At 35.6% G+C, this 26,375-nt stretch overlaps 1 protein-coding gene and 1 long non-coding RNA gene across 7 annotated transcripts in view; one reads left to right on the forward strand and one right to left on the reverse strand.

Moving 5' to 3' along the window:
• The window catches only part of LOC145670333 (BBSome complex member BBS7-like), a 97,316-nt gene that overhangs the window by 21,689 nt on the left and 49,252 nt on the right, over positions 1–26,375 (forward strand). For all 6 annotated transcript variants that reach the window (XM_081738863.1, XM_081738861.1, XM_081738867.1 and 3 more), the window contains exons 5-10: positions 2,780–2,909; positions 6,457–6,653; positions 12,233–12,419; positions 15,469–15,553; positions 20,871–20,976; positions 24,777–24,894. In XM_081738863.1, coding sequence (XP_081594989.1) covers positions 2,780–2,909; positions 6,457–6,653; positions 12,233–12,419; positions 15,469–15,553; positions 20,871–20,976; positions 24,777–24,894 — 823 coding nt within the window. The remainder of the gene's footprint in view (positions 1–2,779; positions 2,910–6,456; positions 6,654–12,232; positions 12,420–15,468; positions 15,554–20,870; positions 20,977–24,776; positions 24,895–26,375) is intronic.
• Positions 170–25,322, reverse strand: LOC145670334 (uncharacterized). Its single transcript, XR_014128263.1, has 2 exons — positions 24,957–25,322; positions 170–1,448 (listed from the first exon to the last, which is right to left on the reverse strand). It is a non-coding gene; the product is annotated as an uncharacterized LOC145670334 (long non-coding RNA).

A 26,375-nucleotide genomic window follows, 5' to 3' on the forward strand; every position in this document is an offset into this window, starting at 1 on the left:
ATCTTAAAAATAATTTGAGAATGCTGAATCCAATGGAATTATTTTTATATCTATCCATCAATGGGGTTACGAGAAAAATTACCTCAAATTTATTTTCGTTGAGGTATCGCTTATACAAATGGTAAAGGTGTCCACGCTTGGATCCTGTCTCTGTGATAAAGAACCCATCGATTTATATTAATAAAAGGAGAAAACAACAGATTTAAACTTATTTTTACACAGCATGTAGACTTCTTAATGAATGAACTTGGTAAAGATCCGAAAAGTAAACTGGATGGATTTTTCACGTTGAAAGTATGAATTATAGGTGCTCAAAATCTGTGAAATTCTTTATCATTCTAGTAATTCAGATAATTTTTAAACATCATCGTCTAGCTGTCTGTTAATTCTAGTTCTACAGTATTATTAGCGTAGCGTTTAACGAAAAAAAGTCCAAAGATGAGACATATATCAATCAATAAATTTCATTGAACTACCAAAAACATTGGTGAGCAAATCCTTATGCGTAGGTTTCCAGACAACGCTGTGCGATCACCATGCCACCTATAAATATGATACTGAACCATACACTAAGGAAGCTTTTTATTACGAGGGTAGGCTGAAAAGTTTAGCCTGTTGATTAATATCTCGCATTATAGTGAACATAATTTAATGAAGTAAAATACAATTTATTCTGTGACATCTAGGCTTCAGTTCTGTAACATTACTTCTCCCCATAGTCACCATCCACTTACATGAACTTTCCCCAACGGCGCACCAGTTATTCCATAGCGACACGGTTGAAATTCTTACCTTTGGAGCACCAAGATCGTACAGCACGCTGGATGTCCTCATCTGAGGATAAGTTTGTGTCCTTAATGTTTTCCTTTAGTTTAGGAAAGATAAAAAAAAAAAAAAAAAAAAAAAATCTGAGTGCAAGATCAGGGCTGTATTGGGAGTGTGCGAGGATAGAGTATCCAAACTTCAATATTGCGTCTGTGGTCAACTTGCTGGTGTGAGGTCCAGCGTTGTAATGAAGAAAAAGATGGGCTCCAATGTTATGGATGACGCGTGTCGGTCGAACCTTTATCTTCTTTAGGGTTTCGATGTACCACTCTGAGTGATACCTTAGAAAGAAATTCGGCAGTTATCGGCCTTCCAGAATGAGGCTTGTAAGTAAGCTTGCAATGGCTTATGTTTGTTCCTCTGAGTGCGTTGGCCCATCTTCGAATGGTACTCTCGTCCACGCAGGTCTCATGATACACAACTTGCAATCGCGAAAAATTTGGGCGGGCGAAACTCCTTTTGCAGTCAAGAATTCGGCTGGCGGCTTTCTGCTTTAACCGCACATCCATATTGGTCTCCATCTTGGCCACAACTGCTGATTACGTAGGCAGATGAAAACAACTCCCACTATATGGCGTTGTAGATAATGAACAGAGGAACGTTCAGCTAAAGCTTCGATATCTCTGCAAATAAAAATAAGAGAGCTATTAAGCAACAGATAAAACTTTTCAGCTCATCTTCGTATAATATTAGCAAGATCCATACATAGTGTGGCTAATGAGAAATAGCCCAAAATTACCATTAATTCTTAAACTTAATTTTTTGTTTAACTATAGTATTGTGCGAAAATGAAAATGAGTCATATATTAATCGATAGATGATAACGAGCTGAACAAAATAACATATTTGAATGTAAATTGTCATGCGTAGTTTTTGAGAAACTTGAGAAAAACTAATTTTTATGGCGCTATAAAGTGTGTCTTTTTTTGCCAGTAATAATTGATAGCTTTTGTTCTGTTGAAACAAATTTTATATTTATTTATGCATTGTTTATGGGAAAAATACATTGTTAACCAGCAGAATCAAGCATTGTTTTCTTCTCCTTATAGTGGTACATATACTCCTAACCAGGGGCGGATCCAGGACAGACTTGGGGGGGGGGGTTGTAGTACTGCTACTTAGAGCTACTTTTAAGGGCTCCAAACTCTGGCATGGATTTTATTTATATATAAAATAAGAAAGTTTCCTCTTCTGGGGGGAGGGGGCGATCGTCCCCCTGGATCCGCCCCTGCTCCTAACAGTGACACAAATAATCGTATCAGTTACTCACATATGCATAATTCTTCAACCTTGCACCCTATTAACATTTGTTCTTGTACACTATCTGAATTAATAATTCAAAATGAATTGCAATGAAATCTTCCAATTTAACGTCCCATGATTATGCCCGTTAGGCTAAGGGATACGATAATTAAGTCAAACAGATGATGATGCAAGAGTTGGTGGAATGAGAATATGGGAGGAAATGGAAGTATCCTGAGAAAACCCACGGATACGATGTTGTCCACCACAAACTTACTTAGCCGGGAATCGAACCAGGGGCCTCACGCACTCGCTCTTACCACAGATCTACCATGCTCCCCTATTAATAATTTAATTTTTCTCACTGCTCAACATGAAATTTCCACCCCTTCCTTGATGAGAACCCTTGTCCTTATAGCTCTTAAGACAAATAATATTTTATCGTACCTTTCAGGTGGAAGTTCATCTCTACCAATATTTAAATTAATTTCTTCGTTAAGAACAGCTTTATTTTATTTTAATTTAATTTTTATGCGTATTTACAGTTTTGTAAATATAAATTAAAGTTTTGTGATTTTGGTTTAAAAAATTCCCCCAATCTTTGGTTGGATACTTTAATTGCTATATTTTCAATATTTTATTATATTTTTTGTGATTATTCACTTTTAAGTTTTTACAGCCTTAACTCGTAACATATCTTTCTTAATTGTAGGCATGTTAGTGGAAGTGATTTACTTGTATGTGGAGATTATGTATATAATCATTACAACGATTGTCAAGATGCCAATTATTATCTGTGCAGTGACATGATAAGGGACGTTATTGCTCTTCCAGTTGAAAAAGTAAGTACAATTTCCAGTCAATACCTTCAAAGTTAACTTACATATACGTATATATATATATTAACGATCATGATGATCTTTACCACAAGCTCACATAATATACGAATAAATCAGAGAATCTCCACAATAGAGATGAGAATTGTACTGCTGAGCTAATGTATTCCGTTTTAAAATGAAGTATGTTTTACGAGGGGGAGTTCGAAAATAAATTTCCCCAGGCGACTGTGGACAGAGGTGGGGATGCAAGACCAAAAATAACATGTTACATTAAAGGTCAGACGTACCTTTACCACGTAAGTACCACGCACATTGAGACATTTGTCATACCGGTCTAACGTTATAAGCTTTAAAAAAAAAAAAAAAAAAAAAAAAAAAAAAAAAAAAAAAAAAAAAAAAAACCCTCCAGGAAACATTTAGGACTCTTCATACGGAAGAAGTGTCGAACAGTTTTTGTGACTTCAGCATTGCTTCCAAAGCACCTGCGGCCAAGAGTCTTCTTCAAAGTCGAAAACAGATGGAAGTCACTATGTGTGAGATCAGGATTGTATGGTGGATGGCCAAGGCGCTCCCACCCAGGAGTTGCAATATAGTTTTGCGTTGCCGCCGCTGAGTATGATCTCGCATTGTCATCTAACAACGGAACACCAGATGTGAGAAGGCCAGGCCGCTTTCTCCCAATCGCCTCCTTCAATTTCGACAGAGTGTGACAGTACCGCACAGCAATGATGGTTCCAGCCTTCAAAATGTCCAGCAACAACAACCCTTAGGCGTCCCAAAACACTGTGAGTAGCACTTTCCATGCAGAGGGGTTGTTGTGAACTTCTTGCGGACAAGTGATGGATATTTCCACTCCACCGGTGTGATCTTCGATTCGGGCGTGAAGTAGTGGACTGACGTTTCATGCCCCGTCACAATCAGGAACAGAAAGTCATTGCAATCACGATGGTAACGCACGAGATGTTCCGCTCGCACTTCCTCCTTTGACCACAACGTCAAAACGCGTCTCCTGTCCATAGCTACCAGGCTCAGACTGAGAGACTCGTCTCCACTTTGCGCAGGCGCTCCGACGGCGTCATCTGCAGGATCGAGGGCAAACGATATCCACTTATGTGTGGGTGTATTGCGCGTGCAACTGCTGTTTGTTCGCTGTTCACTTTCCTAGAGAAAACGAGAGGGAAAATTTATTTTCGGACTCCCTCTCGTATATTAAGCTAAGTTTAATAGACTGAAATATGTATTATATATTTAGGGTTAAGAAAACGTAGTGAAACTTCTTTAGAAAGATAAAATACAGTATATGAAGATTAAAAAAGAAAGACAAACGTGGAGTGTAATACTGTGCCTTTCATGTAAAAATCAATAGCTACCAAATTCCTGTTGAATATTATATATAATTTGCAACTTTTCTTTATACCGCAGTGACAGTGCAAAACTCGCAGCTTATTTTTATTTCCACCTGAAACAGAGAGCTCAATTTAAAGAGAGAGAGTCTCATAATCATTTCATGTAGATAAGGAAATTCACCTCGCATCTGGTGCTTTTGTGTCCCTGTTAAAAGTTCATCTTCCATGTTTCGGCAGCCCACGCTGGGATCATGGTCGCGAAGAGTTATAGAACTGCTTCACTTGATACATGAAGTTTTGTGCAACCCTTCCAGTAGAAATGAGTATCCGTTATATGAGCGATGAACTAAAAACTACATAATATCTCAGTAATTATTTCCGGTTTGCTGTAGATGTGTTCGCGACCGTGCCCCCACGGGGGCTGAAATATAGAATAGTAAGTTTTAACAAGGATACAAGAGCACCAGATGCAAGGTAAGTTCCTTATTATGATGAATGTGCAACTTAGAGCACATACAAGTTATTATACTTCATGTAGAATTTGGTTAAACTATGGAAGTTGGGTAACAAGAATTTTAGGAATGATAAAAAAAAAAAAAAAAAAAAAAAAAAAAAAAAAAAAAATGGATCAAAAGATTGCTATCTTGGCCAATAATTAGTTTTTGGATTAAGGGCTACGAAATTTTTGAACGACCCCTAAATCGAATTTTCGTATCTTTTACGAATATTGAGTTAAATGATAGTTTGGGTTTGGCTACACTATATGTAATTCTCCAGATATAAGGCGTACAAGAAAATTTTTGATTGAAATATCTTGGATTTTTTGGATCAGGAACTACAAAATTTTTGAACGGCCCGCAAAATCGAGATTTCGTATTTTTGATGGAATAAGCACATCATACTGAGTTAAGTGATGGTTTCGGTTTGGCTATACTATATGTAGTTCTCCAGATTTAAGACGTATCAGAAAATTTTTGATTGAAATATCTTGGATCTTTTGATCCAAAAAAAAATCAGTAGAAATATTTAAAGCAGTTACCAACGAAAAGTTGATTTAAAGCGTAATGTGTAAAAATACTCCGAATTAGGGGAAGGAAGAAGTTGGAAGATCAAAACCATTAAATTATACATTTGTCTTGCACCCAATCCATTCTTCATTTGTTTAGAACTTAATTCTACACAATATTTAAGCCAACTCTGTGGCCATAATTTCGTGCTGCGTTTTTTATGTAAGCCAGATTATCACTAATAATGCATCTTGTTACTGTTTAGCACTTTGTCCTGAAAAAAAAAAAAAAAAAAAAAAAAAAAAGTAATCCCAAATATTTTTTAAAAAATCGCATATGTTAATTTTACACCTTATGATTTATTTACCAGAAGAGTTACAACTGTTTCTGTGGATTGTTTTTGTAATACATTTGATGTCACTTCTCATTAAATTTCAGGGTGTCTATCGGTCACGAAAGTCACGAATGTCATGAAAAAGTCACGAAATCAGAAAACGGTCATGAAAGTCACGAAAAAGTCACGAAATTTAGCTTTTGTGTCACGATTTTTTTTAACTGTACAAACGTAAGTACAGATTGGAAAATTTTGTTCTGGAAACGTCAAAATTCACCACGAAAAATGTCTATGACCGGCTTTAGACGCTACCAAATCGCAAGCAAAGTACGTTTCTATCGCATGGATGAAAATTCGGCCTAATTCGCACGGAAATTCGCTCTTGAAAATGTTAGAAATTTTATGATTTGGTAAAGAAAAGGTCACGAAAAAGTCACAAAATTTCATTTTTGAATTTTAGTAGACACCCTGAATTTACTCTAAAATATATACATAGTGACGGCTAGTTCCTTGTTCTAGTGAAATCTTTAATTTTTAATTGAAAACTTTTCGCTGGTCACTCCAATTACACGTTAATTGTTTACTATCATTTTTATTATTTGCATTTTTCTTGATTGTGTGCTTATTCATGTAGTAGTTCACTAGTTATTTTTATTTTTTCTTCACCAGAACAAGGAATTAGCCGATAATTTTATGGTGGAATGGGTACCCATGATCTATTTAAAATAATATATTTAAAAGTTACTATTGTATTTCATAAGTAGCATATTAAGAAGTCTCATCAACCCTACTTTATAAGAAGGAAACTTATATGTGGCTCCGCGCTTGTGCTGATTTTCTTTCTTTTCCTTCTTTACTCTCAGACGCGTACTTTAGTTCCAATCTTGGCTTGTGAGGACAGAATGCTTCGTGTCCTAAAACAATCTGATGTGTTACACAATATTGAAGTTCCTAGTACTCCAACTGTTCTCCATTTATTTTACAATGATGGAGGAGACAGCGGCGAAGAAATTCTGTACGGAACAGCAGACGGAAAGATTGGTCTTGTACAAATAGGAAGGTAATTGAGGGTTAAGTTAAGAAAATGACTTGGGTAAATGTCTAGATTTAGTTTTGAAAGTATAATTACACGTTTTACGTAATTTTGATCAGTTAGTTAAATTTCTTTTATTTGTTTATAAGATTAAGCATTCTGTAAACATTGAACTGTCGAACAAAGTATTAGTATTTAATGTATGAGAGTAATACTTAAAGGTTTGAGGCAGGCAAAAATTAAACAACGTAACTAAGTTTTATAGATTGTTTTTTCTAAATATCCTCCAATTAAAAAAGTCATCAGTTCAGAACAGTCCTGAAAATACTGGTCTCACATCTCCAAATGTACTCTCAACGTATTGTGAATGGCATGATAATATTTACTGACATGAATTTTATGATCTACGGTAACTATGTTTTAAAGGTGCGCAGATCGATGTATAAAGTGGACAAATAACTTTCTGAATGTCTCAAGTTCTTCCAAGTGTAGCATCTGTGTTGCTATGAGAATAGAGGCATCATAATAGTATAGGATCATTTACTTAGTGGTTTTGTTTTCCAGACTTCTCACAAGATCGATAAACAAAATATACTCAATATACTGTGCGATTCTGCATTGATGGTATGCTATCACTCTAGTTGCAGTGTTAGAATACGGTATACATTTTCCAATCGAACGAAGTGTCAGCGATTAATTTCCGTACTCTTCTTCCCCCTCCCCGTACCGACTTTCTAAAAAGACCCTAAGATTCCTAACAGTAATGTTTATCATAGTTTCGTATGCCCAATTTTTAATCGTTAGAATAGCAACAATGAACATACATATACGCTCCCACTGACCGGCAAATGAACACAGAAGACCGTATAGGCTGTCGTAAACACTCTTCAGAACATGATTCTTTCGGCTTTTTAAACGTTAAATATCAACAAGATATAATGTACTACAGAATATGTAAAACTTGTTTTCCTTTCGAACTTTTCGTCACTGCGTTTACCCCGCAAGTGTATACTAATATATCACTTTATCTCCCACTCTTTCGATTACACTATGCAATATATATCAAATTGTCTTTTTGTGTGTCGTATTTGTAGGGAAATGAAATGGTTGGCAACGAGGAACTTAGGTTTTAACGCCAAGTATGTAATGTTTAAAAGAAGAAGAACTATGTTAGCATGTTGTTTATGGATAATTCAAACTGTAATGGCTAATAAGTTAAGGTGTTAGGAACTGAGCAAGTTATGATAAGATGACGGAATAAGTGATCCTCAATTTAAGAGAGAGTTTAGTGATTGTAGAAGTGCTATTGGTAATAATAAACGTGTGATATGATCAAAGATTGAATTGTAATTAGAGATATACAATTTAGTTATTGTCCATTGTACAAGTTAAACCTAATCAGCACTATAGTTGAATTTTCATCTTTATCAATTTGGCGACGAGGTAATTAGAACCTACAAAGGCAAGTAAAAATGCAGTGCAATTCGGAAGAAGGAAGTTTTAAAATAGAACGGACACAGAATTATGTGGAAAATTGTTGGTTGTCAGAGCTTAAGAAACGTGATCTGTTAATTCGATATTTGGTTCGAGATGTGTGTTACCTTAAGAGAATAATCATGAATCAGAAGGCACAGCCGTATGAATGCTTCAGTTGTTATCAAAAATCATACATATCAGCTAAGCGTTGTAAATTTAGCTTATTAAGCCATGCTGATGATGTGTGTCCTGCAGCAAATAAATTATGCTTCAAATGTCGACAGCCGGGACATTTTGCGTATGTATGTTTATTCTTTCAGAATTTACATCAAGTTCCAAACTTACCATCGAAAGTTTGTGAGAATGCTCCATCCTGTACAGAAGCACAATTTCATGTAAAGAATAATCTGAAGGAGGTGAAAGAGCAGGTTGGAACAAAAGACATTTCTGAGAAGAGAGTTATTGGAATCCATTCACTCCAATTTAACACACCAATCGAAGTGCAGAAGAAACCAAAACGAACTCCACCGACATACGTACGAATAGGTGCTCAATCTATAGAATCCAAAGAAAATAATCAGACCAGTGCTACTGTAAACAAACTGAATGAAGAAAGATTTGTACAACCTCAAATACGGCAATTACTGACAGAAGATAATGCTCGGAAGGATCATGATGGAAAGAAGTTAAACTTTGCTAATCGGGAAGAAAGATTCAAATCGAAAGAGGTGAAAACAACTCAGAAATGTGCTGCTACGATCAAACTGCTTCTACCGTCAGAAGAAACAATAACTGGTGACGAAGTACATAACAGAAGAGATCTCGGACATTCAGCGCTACGTAACAAACGTAAAAAATGTAAAAAGAAGAAGGATGCTTGGTGAAGGCTTGATAAGTGAGGAAAGGAGAGAAAAAAGAAAAGAAAGGAGGAGAATGTTGTAGGGAAATGAAATGGTTGGCAACGAGGAACTTAAGTTTTAACGCCAAGTATGTAATGTTTAAAAGAAGAAGAACTATGTTAGCATGTTGTTTATGGATAATTCAAACTGTAATGGCTAATAAGTTAAGATGTTAGGAACTGAGCAAGTTATGACAAGATGACGGAATAAGTGATCCTCAATTTAAGAGAGAGTTTAGTGATTGTAGAAGTGCTATTGGTAATAATAAACGTGTGATATGATCAAAGATTGAATTGTAATTAGAGATATACAATTTAGTTATTGTCCATTGTACAAGTTAAGCCTAATCAGCACTATAGTTGAATTTTACCAAAGTTCTCGCGCCAAAATTATAGGTTTACAATAGATGGTCACTCAGATCCAGAGTGTTCAAAATCTTTTGAGCGGTAGTGTGTGACTCAGAATCAAGCTTTTACGGTCAGAGCCAAGACAGAGAGAAAAGGTTGAGCAAGGACATGAAGGAAATTGAATGAAACACGTGTTAGCAGTATTCAATCAATTATGAATTCACGATTAGTGTATCTGCGAAACAATCGTGTACGCCTTGTTTTCCCGTCACCACCGTCTTCTGCCAACACTAAATTTGCTGTCGTCTTCTTGCTTTCTTATGTGGTTTACCGAGAATACGAGCAGCAGATTGTGACGCAACAGAGTATTCAATTGGAAATGACTTGTCTATGGGATTCTTGTAATATAGCACAATATACTGTATATTGTAAAATTCTTTGAAATAGGGACAAATGATCTTAAATTTCTCTTACTGTTTTATTATCAAAAATGTTAAAGATTATAAAAGTTATGTTACAAATTCTCTTTACAATAAAGATCCGAAGATTTAAGTGCGTCCCTTAATGTACTTGTAGCAAAGTTTTTAAAACGAGAGAGTTTCTCTGCCCACAGCAGTTGAGAGAGATTAAGCTGTTATAACTGTCACCAGGTTATAGAAGTATTTCTTGTGGACGCTCTCTGTATTTTGGAAAGACAGTAATATTTTTTCGATTTATACTATATTCTACGACGCCAATAAGTTCTTTCTCCGATAGGAACTGTTTTCTTCCCACGCAACAGGACAAAGAAGTCTTTCATCGTTTTTTTCGTATATATATCTAAAACGTTATTTTGAGGTGAGAACATTTCAGTGAGCGACGAAGCTTCTCAGTGTTTCTCCCTGACTTATTAATATGCAAAAACTATGTTCTATGGTCATTTGGAACTGAAGTGTTTTCATCAATCATTTATGGAAATACTGCGATCTAGAGCACATCAGGCGCAGAAACGACTGAATGGCACCAGCCACATCGCTTTAGCAGCTCGTTATCTAAATGTTCCCACAGTCAAGTTATCGCAATGTCTTGTGCGTCGTGGCCAGTGGACTAACATTAACGTTAAATCTTTTAAGCTCTATTTGCATGTACATACAGGTGATTTAACCTGAGTACTTTTGAGAATGAACTGCCAACATTGATCAGTGGATCAATGCAGCTCATATCTGGAACCTCTTGGTTCGAAGTGTGTTACTCCACGTTTCGAGGCAGCAACTACGCACGTCGCGTCGAGCGTCAAGTATAATGTTGTGCTAAGGAATATACGTTATTAGCCACCAGTCAATGACTTAATCGTGGCTAGCCCCAATCAGTAAGTTCCAGGTTCACATACCTTGTGCGTCAAAGTTATAAACGCGCCCTCCTACATTATCATTCCACTTTGTAGACTACCTATTTTTACTGAGGATAAACGTCAACATTTGAGGATTGTTTGGAGCAGCAACTATATTATTCCGTGGGATTATCCCGGCGACTTTTCCCCAGTGCTAATCCCTCAAGTGCATTAGTGGTGTGAGAAAAGTATATCTAGTGGAATCATTATCTTAATCTTCAATCCTAATATATAAAGTGACAAAGGGCTAAAGTACAGTGAGAAAGTAAAGTGTGATTTTATTAAATGAAATAATTATACATATGCAGTGTTGAATGTTGTGATTATTTTTCTAATCCGCTATTTTTTTCTTTAAATAGTATTTTAATAAATAAGCATAGTGCCTTTTTAATCCAGTGTGTTTTTGTTGTGAGTATGAATAGTGTTTGTGTGCGTTGTGGCCTGAGTGACCGTCTGATCGTCCGTGAGGTTTTCGAGACGAGACATCCGAACCTCTCGGTGCCTAATACCCATCTCATTATTGAGACCAGCAAGCAATTTAAAGATAATTTTGTAATCCCTTTTAGGAGGTGTCCTGCAACGCCTTACCCAAAGTTCAGGTATCCGAGACATACTCATTGACAGAACCACGGAGGACAGACCCCGGAAAACAGTTTTATAAATAAATGGTACCCGAACAGCGACCCGATACCTAGGCGATTACACTATATAGGATGTTCTAGCTCATAACAGCCGAAACAGGGATTGTTAGTCCACAACAACCGAGAAGGGTTTAGGAAAGCTCCTTCAGCCTATAACAGTTAAAGAAGTATAGGATAACTCTCAGTCAACAGCAACCGAGAGGTGAGGATAACCGATCCCAAAGCAGACTGAAGCCGATGGGTGTTCTGCGGCTTCTTTTTTCCTGGACGTTCGGCTTCCCTATTTTTTATTCTTGAGTGGTGTCGCTGCTGTCCAACTCAGGGGCGGATCCAGGGAGGCAATCGCCCCCCCTCCAGGAGAGGAAACTTTCTTATTTTTTATATATAAATAAAACCCATCCCAAAGTTTGGAGCCCTTAAAAGTAGCAGTATGACAACCCACCGCCCCCTCCCCCAGAAGTCGGTCATGGATCCGCCTCTGGTCCAACTTCGGATCACGTACTGGTACTTTTTCCTCGATGTTGGAGCGTCGTCTGCCTTGTTGATGTTTACGATGAACACTTGTTGGTGATGAGTACATGAAGGAGATATTACAATATCCTAATTCAAAAACTTAATATACAATAAATAAAATTTTGAAAAAAATAAATGGAAGAGAGAAAATCTAACATACCATAAGAGTTTTTCTAAGTTCTTCAAAATTTAATTGCACTTTTAGAAAACGTAAATATTACTTTGTACCAGAATTTGTCAGCTTACCCGACTGTTTTTTTCTGAAGAATCCACTGTAATGAAGATAAGACAGCTGCATTTTCTGTAATTTTTTGATAGATTATCCCCTTTTCTGTTTGTAATAATTTATTAATTGCACTAGAACTGGACCAACTCACAAGTGGCTACTGGAGAACGAGAAGCGTCGTGGCGGTGTGCTTTGTCTGGACAATTATGATATTACTGGCGACGGAATCAGAGATCTATTAGTTGGCCGAGATGATGGATCTATCGAAGTCTACACATACGATGACGGTGAAGATGGTCAACCAACGTTAAGATTCAATCAAGTAAGTAGTATTTTGTTATTAAAAGTAAATCACAATAAATAAATAAATAAATAATAATAATAATAATAATAATAATAATAATAATAATAATAATAATAATTATAAAGTGTATTAGATTGAAAAAGCAGCAGCTTTTTCTCAAGCAAAGTTAAATAGGAAATACAAAAGTTATAACAAATATAAGTAACTTTAATTAAATACAAAGTACAGTATGAAAGTGATAAAACTCTGAAATTGGCTGAAGTGCAAGTGGAGAGAACAATTGAAAGTTATGTTATTTGTAACAGATAGAGGCTTATAAGCTGAAGTGGAGACTTTGCCGTGGGAGTTTATACATATACGACGGCCGTTTAAAAAATAACATCCAATTGATTGAAAAAGAAACACAAAAGTAAATAAGAAGAGTTTATTATATACATCTGAAAACTACTTCTTTACTCTGTTTTTCAACATAGTTTCCATAAACATTCAAGTACTTAATCATATCTGTGCACTAGCTTAGAAATTCCATCAGCATAAAAGTCTTCCGCCTGTGTCTTGAGCCATAGTACTTGCTGTAGCCTAACCTCTGTGTCACTACGTCATATAACATAGAGAAATTTGTGGAAATTCATCGGAAAGCCCCAAGATTGTGAAACGTCGATTTTCACGAATATTTCCATCAATTTTCTGAACAAGTTCATCAGTGACCATTGATGGCCTGCCACTCCTTTCTTCGTAATGAATGTTCATTCGTCCACTTTTACATGAATGAACCAATTCACGAACAACTCCTTCACTAATCTCGCTTGGTTCGTACACGGCACAAACTTCCCGATAAATAGCTGCTGCCGAATAGTGTTTTGCTGTAGGAAAACTATAACAGCTCGCACTTAGCACGTGGTGGGGTTTACTATTGCAGCACACATTTTGAGATGCTGCAAAATTGGAACTAATGACTTCACTCTATCACGGCTGAATGCGGACTGATCTACCGCACACGTCTGTGCAGAGATGGTAGCGCTGCTTCCACTATTTCACGCACAGTGACCAATCGGAGGTTACTTTCCGAACGCGCCTCGTAGACATAACATGAATTTAGTTGCCGCCTTAACATTAAAGGAATTAAGATTTAGACGTATCGACTATTTTAAATCGGATAACCCAGTTCAAGTAAATTCTGGATTATCGAAGAAAAGACTTTGACTATTCATGATTAGAATGCGCCTCAGAAAATGTGGAAAGAATGACAGTTGCTATACTGAAGAGTCCGCGACGATCTACCAAACCAGTGTTTTCATACTTTTGATGATATAGAGCTCCTTTCACCTAAGTCAGGCCGTGTAACCCAAGTCTCATGTTTATATTAGAAAATATGAAATAGACGTTCATTCAGTAGTAAAGTTTTATAAAACTGAAAAATTGTACAGCATCATAGAGGATACCTCTTAGATGTGAAGTAAGAACTTTTCGTATCAAGCGAATGCTGGTGAAGAATCTAGTTGCGTCTCCGTAGTTTTTGCTCATTTTGATACATGAACTGGAAGTATATTTTGCTACCATTAGTCGTATCGTTTGTGAAAATCTCAATTCACCTAGCTGAATTGAAGTTCTCGAGGGAGAAAAAAGTTAAAGACTAAAATACTTCAGCTTTTGTCATTTTAGTATGTTAATTTATGGTGTTTTCATTCTGGCTTTTTTCTCATTATGCATTTTGTTAATTTCATAATTTGTAGGTGAGTTTACTAAAACTAGTATCGCGGAGGCTTTGCAGATTAATCGCAAACCATCAAAGCTTATACGAACATACTTTGCGTAATGTTGTGTTAGGTATTATTCTATAATAAATTCATGATGCGTACATAACGAATACTTTGTGGTAATTTATAGACTGTAAGCTACTTAGATTTATTACTCTTAGTGTATGAATTTCGTCCCAATTGCAAATTTTCAGTTAATTCTTGCATCCCATATAATGATATGTTTTACCCAAAGACATAAATATTGTTAATCAGCCTACATGAACATTACTAACTGTCTTGTTTTGATGTTTTACTACAAGTACAAAAGCTGTCCCAAAACAACAGAAAATCGGAATCCACATTTGGCAATACTGTGTATAACCTTGGAATGTTTGGCAGTGTATAGACTGGCTATTCTACTGGCGATAGAAACAAAGAGTAGGTATTTATTAAGTTTGTAATGATTGTTAGTCTAAGTTCAGTGGGCTCTGATTTCTGTACTCCTACAAGTGTTTAACATTTGTGGTTTCAAGAGGAAGTGGCTATGAATGAAGATCAGAGGTATGTTGAGTGAAGAAATCTGTAGAATGACCTTTCCCGCCTTCTGCAGGAAGATATACACATCAAAGGAGAAAGCAACATGGGTAAATCACCTTCATCACCTAAGGCAAAACACTTTCGCCAATCAGAAACATGTCGATTGCATTTTTGACTGTCCAGGTTTGATTTACCGATACGTTGTTTCCCTAAATACTACAGTAAATGCGGAGTATAATATAACAATACAGCAGACATTGACAAAGCACGTAGCAGAAAAAAATAGATGTGTCACACATGGAAACCAATTGCGTGTTGCACCACGATAACTCTAGACCCCATATGGGCAATACAATAGTTCTTATTTATAGAAATTGAATGTCACAACCTTCATGTAGTTCAGATTTGTCTCCATGTCACTTTAGGAAGTACCCAAGAGTCACATGGGAACAAATCTGGACTATGTGGAAGTTATGATATATGCAAATTTAGAAGAGCAGTTAACATGAAACATAGTTGCAGACTGACCAATAAGTAATAACACCTTTTGAGAGGTTCTTAGACAGCATTCCACAAACAACGAAAGAAAAATCCAGAAGTTCTTTAAAGAGGTAGGAACGCTGATACACTTGTATTCGGCTGATACACTTGTATTCGATTGAATGGATAATACTTCGAGAAAGGTAATCACTGCCTCGTTTTTTGAGCTAATTTCACTTAAATCTTGTCAATAAATAAATAAATAAATAAAATAAAAATTGTTTGTGTGACTAGACTTTTTCTCTTGATAGGTATGCAACGAAAGTATAACCTCTCTTCAGGGCGGAGTCGTTGGAAACGCCGGTTACGATGAAATTCTTGCTACAACATATACAGGTTAGTAATGCACTATAGGTTGAGACATAATACATTCTAAGTTTGTGTAACATCCAGTCTAACGTGTACTAATTTGACTGGATGTGTTGCTAAAATGTAGATTCTCAAACCGACACCAGAAACAATAGAGTAACGAATAAGGGTGACCTCAACAATAGCTTTCCATGTAATTTTATACTATTGTAATGAAACTAGCAGAAGTTACACATCTCGCCGTTGGATGGCGGCAAACATCCTTCACCGGTTGGCATTTATCAGACAAAATTTAAACCTCAAGTGCGTCATCCCTTTTACTGGGTCTACCAGAGTTTGCTTCTAATAATTCTAAGTATTTACAAATCACGTGATTGTCATTGTTGTGAGTATGTGTGTCACTATTAGGAGTATATGTGTGTGTCTCACTTAGGGTGTGTGTGTCACTGTTAGAAATATATATTTGTCACTGTTAGGAGTATGTGTGTGTCGATGTTAGTAGTATGTGTGTGTCACTGATAGAAGTGTATCTTTGTCACAGTGGAATATGTGTGTGTCTTACTGTTAGGAGTATGTATGTTTGTCACCGTTAGGAGTATCTGTGTGTGTGTCACTGTTAGGAGTATATGTGTGTGTCACTGTTAGTAGTATATGTGTCACTGTGGAATATATGTGTGTGTCTTACTGTTAGGAATGTGTGTGTGTGTCACTGTTGGGAGTATGTCCGTGTTTCACTTATGAATTGTGTTTGTGTATCACTGTTAGGAGTATGGGTACGTGAGTCACTGTTAGAAGTATATATGTGTGTGTCTCACTGTTAAGAGTATATATGTGTTAATGTTAGAAGTGTTGGTGTCACTGTTAGGATTATATGTGTGTTACTGTTTGTAGTATGTGTGTGTCATTGTTAGGAGTGTGTGTGTGTGTCACTGTTAGAAGTATATATGTGTGTCTCACTGTTGGAGTATATTTGTGTGTCACTGTTAGGAGTATATGGGTGTGTCTCACTGAGAAGTATGTGCGTGTCTCACTGTTAGGCATATGTGTGTCACTTATAGGAGCATCTAAGTGTGTGTGTATGTCACTGTTAGGAATATGGGTGTGGCACTGTTAGGTGTGTGTGTGTCACTGTCAGGAGTGTATATGTGTCATTGCTAGAAGTGTGTATCCCTGTTAGGAGCAATGTTTGTCACTGTTAGAAGTATATGGGTGTGTCTCACTGTGAGGAGTTTATGCGTGTCTCACTGTTAGGCGTATGTGTGTTACTTATTGGAGCATCTATGTGTGTGTGTGTATGTCACTGTTAGGTATATGGTTGTGGCACTGTTAGGAGTGTGTGTGTCACTGTCAGGAGTGTATATGTGTCACTGCTAGAAGAGTGTGTCACTGTTAGCAGTGTAGATGTTTCACTATTAGAAGTGTGTGTGTCATTGTTAGAAGTGTGTATGTGTGTGATTGTTAATAGTGTGTGTCGTTAGGAGTATATGTGTGTCATTGTTATAAGTATGTGTGTCATTTCTAGAAGTGTGTCTCACTGTTAGGAGTATGTGTGTCATTGTAAGGACTGTATGTGTCTATGTTAGTAGTATACGTGTGTCAATGTTTAAAGTATGTGAGTCATTGTTAGAAGTATGTTTCACTGTTAGGAATATGTGTCCCACTGTTAGGATTGTGTGTGTCACTGTTAGGAGTATGTGTCGCTGTTAGGAGTGTGTGTGTGTGTGTGTCGGTGTTAGGGGTATGTGTGTGTCACTGTTAGGAGTATATGTGTGACACTCTTAGGAGTGTGTTTCACATTGTTAGGAGTGTATATGTGTCACTGTCAGAAGTGTGTATGTGTGTCACTGTTAGAAGTATGTTTGTCACTCTTAGGAGTGTGTCACTGTTATGAGTATGTGTGTCTCACTCTTAGGAATATATATGTGTGTCACTGTTAAGAGTGTAAATGTGTTACTGTTAAAAGTGTATGTGTCACTGTTAGGAGTGTGTGTGTCGGTGTTAGGAGTATGTATGTCACTGTTATAAGTATATATGTCATTGTTAGAAGTGTATGTATCACTGTTAGAAATATCTGTGTTACTGTTAGGAGTGTATATTTGTGTCACTGTTAGAAGTGTGCGTGTTACTGTTAGAAGTATGTGTGTGTCACTGAAAGGAGTATGTATTTGTCACTGTTATGAATAGGTGTGTGACACTGTTAGGAGTAAAGGTGTGTCACTGATAGGAGTATGTATGTGTGTCACTGTTAGGAGTATGTGTGTTTGTTACTGTTAGGAGTGTGTATGTCTCTGATAGGAGTATATGTTTGTGTGTCACTGTTAGGAGTATATGTTTGTGTGCCACTGTTAGGAGTGTATGTGTATCAGTGTGAGTAATATGTCTGTCATTGTTAGGAGTATATATGTGCATGTGTCTGTTGTGAGTGTATAAGTGTGTCATTGTTAGGAGTATGTGTATGTGAGTCACTGAAATAAATATGGGTGTGTCACTGTTAGGAGTGTATGTATGTGTCACTGATAGGACTATGTATTTGTGTCACTGTTACGAGTAGGTGTGTGTCACTGTTAGGAGTATATGTGTGTCACTGATAGGAGCATGTGTGTGCCACTGTTAGAGTATATGTTTTTGTTACTGTTAGGAGTGTGTGTATGTGTGTGTCTCTGATAGGAGTATATGTTTGTGTTTCACTGTTAGGAGTATGTGTTTGTTTGCCACTGTTAGGAGTGTATGTGTGTGTCAGTGTTAGTAGTATGTGTGTGTCACTGATAGAAGTATATATGTGTTTGTCATTTTTAGGAGTATATATGTGCGTGTGTCTGTTAAGAGTGTATGTGTGTGTGTCACTGTTAGGAGTATATGTATATGCCACTGTTAGGAGTATATGTATGTGAGTCACTGATAAATGTATATATGTGTGCCACTGTTAAGAGTTTATGTGTGTGTGTCACTGTTAGGAGTGTGTGTATCACTGTTAGGAGTATATATGTGTCGCTGTTAGAAGTGTGTGTCAGCGTTAGAAGTATGTGTGTGTGTCGCTGTTAGTAGTATGTTTATATTACTGTTAGGACTGTGTTTGTCACTGTTAGGATTGTATATGTGTTACTGTTAAAAGTTTGTGTGTCACTGGTAGGAGTATGTATGTGTCTCATTGTTAGTAGTATGTGTGTGTGTCACTGTTAGGAGTATATATATTTGTGTGTCAGTGATAGGAGTATATGTGTGTCACTGTTAGGGGTGTATATGTGTCACTGTTAGAAGTTTGTGTTTGTCAGTGTTAGGAGTGTGTGTACGTTTGATATTAGGAGAAAACAAACAACAATAGAGACACTTAACCATGTATTTTTATGTACTCAGCAAAATAATCCGTAAGAGATGAGTAAAATTTAGCTTTGAATTATTATTGACAATGAACGACTTATATTTTAGCTAAAAATAAGATTTTTTCGTGAACTACACATGAGAATTTATCCTCTAGCATGTCATTTTGTTCAGGTCATTGCGATCTATCCATTGACATCTATATACCGGATGTTGAGATAATGACGGTAGCAGAGATAGGCACTTTGTAATGGACCTTTGGAAAAGCAAAAAAACGTCTTTTAAACATACAGTAGAGCGTCGATTATCCGAACGTCGGTCAACCGAACGACCGCTTAACCGAACTGTGTACTCGCTCGCACCTGTTACTCTCCCACCCTACCGTCCATCATCCCCCTCACTCCCAAACCAAGTTTCCCACAGTAGTCGCCGCACTGAGCCACCGCTGGCGGAACATTGCTTCTAATGGGGCCTTCATAAGGCGCTGCTGACCGGCCAAGCCGCCAGTCGCTGTGTTTCAACAATCAGCACACTTCTTTTTATTAATAAATTTACTGTACAGTACTTCTTTTTGGCAAATAAACATGTACAGTTTGATTATCCGAACAAACCAGTTTTCCGAACACCCATGTCCCCCAATTACTTCGGATAATCGACGCTCTACTGTAGTTCGAAAAATGATTCGTTTCAAAGTTATAAGTTGCAGAACACGACGAAAAATAAACTTTAAAGCTCCATAGCTCGAAAACTATGGGTATTATCGCTATCGAGTCAAGGAATTACACAGAAACTAGTATATACTGTATCTAAATATCTATGTTTTAGAATTCCCCGGTAAATGCGCAGCGAATTGTATAGAGGAAATTGGATTGCGGAGAGACAATTTTAAGTACTAATTATGTATAACTGACAATATTCATGTAGTTGCCGTCTAAAATTCATTTCATTTCTCCGTTAGTAATCGAAAATGAGTAATATTACGTTTCCCTTCGATGTTAACAACCAATATTATTTTGAGGCAACAACACACAACATAATTTAATTTCAAAGAAAAATTGTCCATAACAATGGCGGATCCGATCGCCCCACCCCCCAGAAGAGAAAAGTTTTTTTTTTTTTTTATTTTATATATAAACAAAAGCCATTCCAGAGTTCGGAGATCTTAAAAGTAGTTTAAGTAGCAGTATTACAACCCACCGTCCCCCCAGAAGTCCGTCCTGGATCCACCCCTGGCCCATAATGATGTGGAATCAAATTTCAATATTTAAAGACACTTTGGTAATGTATTAAAGATGCATTTACTAACTTGCTCTTGCATAAGAATAAAAATGACCAAAATACTTCATATCGTAGAGTTGGACAGTTGCTTCTATCTGGAAATACGTAATTGTTTCTCAAGAGCTGTGATCATGATCCAGTTGGGCATTATAAGATACAAATGAATTTAAAAATAAATGTTATCGTTCAATTTGCAGAGAATGGTTGTCATGTTAACAATGGTTGCTTTATCTCTTATGTACTTTGGGACTTTTTTTTATAACTCTGTTGCTGTCTTTACATGGAAACATAAAGAACTGAAAATTTAAATTATTGTTTTGCGCTTGACTATCTGTAGATAAAAACAAATGAAGGGGGTATGGTGGCTCAGTAGTAGAGCGCTCATCTCTAGTAGTAGGAGTCCCTCGTTCGATCCGGCATCCATGGGTTTCTATGGGCTCTACTGTTTTCTCCCACATTTTCATGTCACCATTTGTCATTATTCTCTTCCATCATCCTCTCTTTTAGTCTAAAGTGTATACTTGTACAAAGATTACATTTAAAAAAACAATGGCTGAATAACAGCATTTCTAGAATTTAGAATGAAGAGAATCTTCGATCTCCCATTTTCCTGGGAGCTGCCTGTATGTATATAAATATGCACATTGTAAATGTTATTACATAAATTATAATTCAAATCTATAAACGCCTATCTAATATTTTTTCACCTATTCTTCTTACCATATTTCTTTCTTTATTTTATTAATAGGTTGGTTCTTTGGTATGACAACAGAAGCCATGGACAAACAAATTGGATTAGAATCTGGGACAGGTACTATTTCACAAGAGGCAAGGCAGAAGATTTTCCGACTAAGGTTTGTAGAAAAAGTGTGATTTTTTAAATTACTTTTTACCTCAGCGAAATATGAATGATTCATTGTGTTTTCGAATGCTATAATCTTCAAAACTTGGGTTTGTTTGTATTAATATGGTTATATTATGATTTGATTTCATGAAATACAATTTGGGGATTTCCGAGTATGGTTTACTTAATACCATAACAATAACCGTTAATTTACTATACTCACACACAACCATAGTCAACGTCTTGCGAATAAAATCAGGAAAATAAACACACTGCTGAACAAGACTGCACTTATTTAATATAAAAACATATTTACACGTGACGTTTCGTGTGTTTATTTTTCTTACTATACTCCTGATAGTAAATCCTTGTGTAGTGTAGTTAATAGAGAGAACAATAAAGAAACAGCTGATAAAGAAAAGGCTCAAGCTTCAATTTGCGTGATCATTTTAATGAATTTAAAATAATGAATTGCCTGTAAATAGTTTATGTGCTGTAGGTGGTCTTTTCGGCATGCTAATTTTCCTATGAATACAATCGACCAGTATTAAGCTTCAACACATTATTATTATTATTATTATTATTATTATTATTATTATTATTATTATTATTATTATTATTATTATTATTATTATTATTATTATTATTATTACCGGTTTTATTATTATTTAATAGAGTAGCATCAAGTTATGTTTTCATAAATTATTTCATCAACAAGTTTATTCTTACCGACTTTAGGTACCTTTATTACATTGTTACTAACTTTGTGACATTTCGGACTATTTAGTTAATTCTTCCTTTCCAAAAACAGCACATGTGAGCAAGAATAAAAATTGAGGACGCATAGAAAGCAAACATAAAGAAATTTGTCGAATAATTATGTATTTCACAAATTGGCATAGAAACATTTGAAGGCGTAATATAAATTGTAGGCAAATATTGTTGTGTTGTTATCTAAATCATTCATCGTACAAAACCTATAGAACTAGGAACAAGAACTGATTAAGCGAATTGGTAGCACAGTAAGAGAATCTAATTAATTTGCAATGTAAATTAGAAACCAAAAATCTGATTAACTAACTACGAGGTGGCCAGCAAGTCCCTTTATACCTGCATTTATTTCAATCTTACGTTAATAATACTTAATAATACTTAGTTATACAGGGTGTCTATCGGTCACGAAAGTCACGAGTGTCATGAAAAAGTCACGAAATCAGAAAACGGTCATGAAAGTCAAGAAAAAGTCACGAAATTTAGCTTTTGGGTCACGAATGTTTTTTATCTGTTCAAATATAAGTATACAGACTAGAAAATTTTGTTCTATAAAACGTCAAAATTCACCACCAAAAATGTCGATGATCAGCTTTACACGCTACCAAATCGCAAGCTAAGCATGCTTCTATTGCATGCGTGAAAATTCGGCCTAATTCGCACCCAAATTCGCTCTTGAGAATGGTACGAAATGTTATGGCTTAGTAAAGAAAAAGTCATGAAGAAGTCACGAAATTTCATTTTGGAATTTTAGTAGACACCCTCTTATATGTTCAAAGAACGCACTTCCGAGCAGGAATGATGGGGAAGGTTTGCAACAAGATCCTGCATGCTTCCTACCGAGGGTTTAAGTCATCATCGGTTAGTCCAGTAATGGCCACTGGCCTAAGTCCATTTTCATGTGGAACTGCATTAGGCTCCTTGCAATTTCAAGTTCTGCAGTTCTGCAGAATGCTTTCTGGTCGGTTTGCAGGATCTACGTATCATTGACGCACTAACTTCTGCACACGTTTCCTTTCGGGTTGATGAACGACCGGAACGAGGGCCACTGGTTCCACTTCCCATGTGATCAAAGCTTTATTCTCCCATGTGATCAAAGTCGGACGACTTAATGGCTCATTACCGAACCGTTCACTAAATCTTTCCAACAACTGCTGCATATTTTCACTGTTGTGCTTCCGTTCATGGATCCACACACTTGCCATTAAGCGCTCCTCCAAAGTGAAGTCACTGGTATCTGCCATTGTTGTTCACTGGTATCTACCAAGTACGGAAGTGAAGTCACTGGTGTCTGCCAGGTACGGAAGTGAAGTCACTGGTATCTGCCAAGTACGGAAGGTGAAATAATGAACTGACGAACGTACAGATTTTTATTCCCCTCTCTCCGTGGACAGAAACGTGGCAGTTACGCGGCAATCACGTGGTAATTCACATGAAAAGCACTGTTGCTATATCAATGGTCAACGCATTTAGTTTGAGTAAAGGGACTTTCAGGCCACGATGTATAATGATACATTTGTGTATATACATGTTTTAACGATTTTTATATTATATACTATTAAATATACATAATTATTATAAAGGAACATATATGGTAACTCGAACACGAAATATGAGAATACAAAAAAGGCAGTGGCGTCTCGTTACAAAATTTTCTTGGTAGTTCACATCCATTAGAAAATACAATTTCAGTGTTCGATTTCTTGTACTTATTATTAATAAGAGACTCATTCGTAACAAATACTCCATTTTATTTCTATGTGAAATTGTGACTACTATGTTATAGGAAAGAAAAATGAAAAGAAAAGAAAGAAACGATAAAATAATATTATGCTGCAAATGTTGCTTATATTTCTTAAGAAACAGTAAACAACGCACTATCTTTGGTGGTTCACATGATCTTGTGAACTGAATAAAGCGACGCCTTTGCAAAAAAGGACTGTGAAATGAATGAATTGAAGGAATGGAACCATGTTGGCCATTAATATAATTGAGCCCAACTGAAATTTTGGAAATTAAGTTTCCAATTCTTCAAAATTAATTAATTTTTTTAAACTTTCGCTAATGTCTCCTGTTCGCACCTTTTTGTAAGAAGTGTTAAGAACACTGTGTTCTTGGATGTATTATAATTTATGGCAAACATGGTTCAATTTATAGTTCTCTCACAGTTCTTGGATTCAAACAGTTCCTCCCCTAGTTATCACATAAGCTCCTTTATAATGCATTAACCAGTTCATTTACTCTATAGATGCTCCAAATTAGTGACATTTAGTAGTAATTTTTAACGGTGTTTCTAAAGTAGCATGTGAAATAAATAATTACAGAACACGTTTGCCCAGAGATATCTTTTAAAGGTGCTTAACAATAATTTTTGTGTAATGGGTAAGTTTTTAGATTGTTACAACGAAGTGGTAGAAAATAATTTTAAAATTTGGAAATACCTAACATAGAGGTAAGAATATATTTATTCGTGTTGTAGGGTATTTATTTATTCTTTTTTTTAAAACTTATTTATTGTAACGTCAACAAACAGATTTACAGTTTGATTTTTGCTTTGATCGTGAATAAATAAAATGTGAAAAAATAAAATATAGTAAAAAAAAAAGTTAATTCGATTTCTTTTAGTTAAGAGATACTCTTTAATCTGTATTTTTAATCAACGAAAATTATTGTAGCTTTGTTCTTTTTTCGGAATAAGTTTGTTTATAAAGTCATCGTAATAGTTAATTAGATTGATTACTGTATAGACATTAAATGATTTTTGGAACTTTAGTTTTTGCATTAAAATTACTATTAGGTTTGGGTTGGTTAGTTTTGCTGTTATGTAAACTGTTCGGTAAGTGAATGAACATGCTCGAGGATATGGATATTTTGTACATTTACGTGTTAGTAAATGATTTTTAATTGGATTATATTGTTCCATTCACTGCTCCGATTACTGTAATTTACTTACGTGATTTTATCACGTAATCAAATCACTTGTAATGGGAGCATCGAATCTTTGCCACAAACTGTAATTATTTCTAAATCATTCTGCAGGGGTGAAATTGATGAACTTGAACAGAAAGTAACCAGAGAACGCGAAAGGTACCAAGCAGCGACTCAAGGGAGATCAGATGGATTCTCTGCCATTCCTTTCCTCTCTATCAACGACAAGGTATCTCGTTATATACAAAAATCTTACAATTAAGATTAATAGAAATAAGTCGTTTTACGTACCTGAATAGTCTCAAATCTTTCGTTAGACACTCATTTTTCGATATTTCATTAAGAATTTTGTAGGGCATCCTTAAGAAGGAAGGCTAAGAAAACTAATAATAAAAGGGATGAGTAGAATAAATTTCGTCACACACACACTATGTTTCAAACGTGATATGTAGAAAACGCTGATTGTTATTCCTTCATAGTGTATGAAGACACATATAAAGACATGCCTTGTAAACATTAATCTCCTTCATATTTGTGCCTCTTTTCTTTAATTAGGAAGTGTTGGTACATTCGGTCAGCTTTCATACCATAAAGTCATAGAGTGGTCCCAGTTTCATCTGTTTCCAAATTCTTAAGCCTCGGAGTGTTGAAATCTATAAAACAATTTAGTAGAGTTTCTTAGTTTTAGTTGAATCCTTTTTTTGAAAAACATTTTTATATCCTTTTTTTGAAAAACATTTTTATATCCTTTTTTAAATAGAAAAATTGACGATAGGTATACTTGAAATTAAATTACAATTTAACGATATAATCCAGAGCACGTAACAGGTTAGGTAATCTTAACAAAATATGCTAGCTTGTTATCTGTAAAATGTAAATATCATTAAATAGTCATAGTAACAATCTGTAATTATTTTGTAAGAATAACCATAGTAACAATTCAACAATATTAAGTTTTTAACTATTATTGCTTAACTATGTACGCAAAATATTAATCGTAGCAGAAAAGAAAGAAATTTTAAATTTTCAACTATTACATTTTCTATTGACATGGTGGCTCAGTAGTAGAGTGCTTACGTCTGGTGTATGGGGTCTTTGGTTTGGTCCTCGACCAAGTAAGTTTGTGGTAGACAACATCATGTACATGAGTTTTCTCGGGACACTGCTGTTTTCTCTAACAATCTCATACCACCGATTTTTTCATCATTCACTTCCCGTAATCGTCCGTTTTTCTTAGCCTAAAGAACATTTTCATGGAATGTTGAACTGGAATATTTTCAATTTTTGTTTTCTATTTCTATAATAATAATAATAATAATAATAATAATAATAATAATAATAATAATAATAATAATAATAATAATAATAATAATAATAATAATAATAATTATTATTATTATTATTATTATTATTATTATTATTATTATTATTATTATTATTATTATTATTATTATTATTATTATTATTATTATTATTATTACGACGACGACGACTCGAAACTGTGACTAAGTCCAAGCCCCAACTTTAATGGTCCACAACTCGGGAATCAAACTCCAGCACACCATAATATTTCATATGCGTACTCTGACTAAATCCAAGTCATAACTTTAATGGTCCAGAACTCGGAAACCAAAGACCTACACACCATAATATTCCATAGGCGTACTAAGCTCATCAAGGCCCACAACCACGCCAAGTTTAGTCAGGATG

Source organism: Thermobia domestica, chromosome 14 (genome assembly GCF_964235325.1).
Source record: "Thermobia domestica chromosome 14, izTheDome1.hap1.1, whole genome shotgun sequence".
In the NCBI taxonomy this organism is placed as follows: domain Eukaryota; kingdom Metazoa; phylum Arthropoda; class Insecta; order Zygentoma; family Lepismatidae; genus Thermobia; species Thermobia domestica.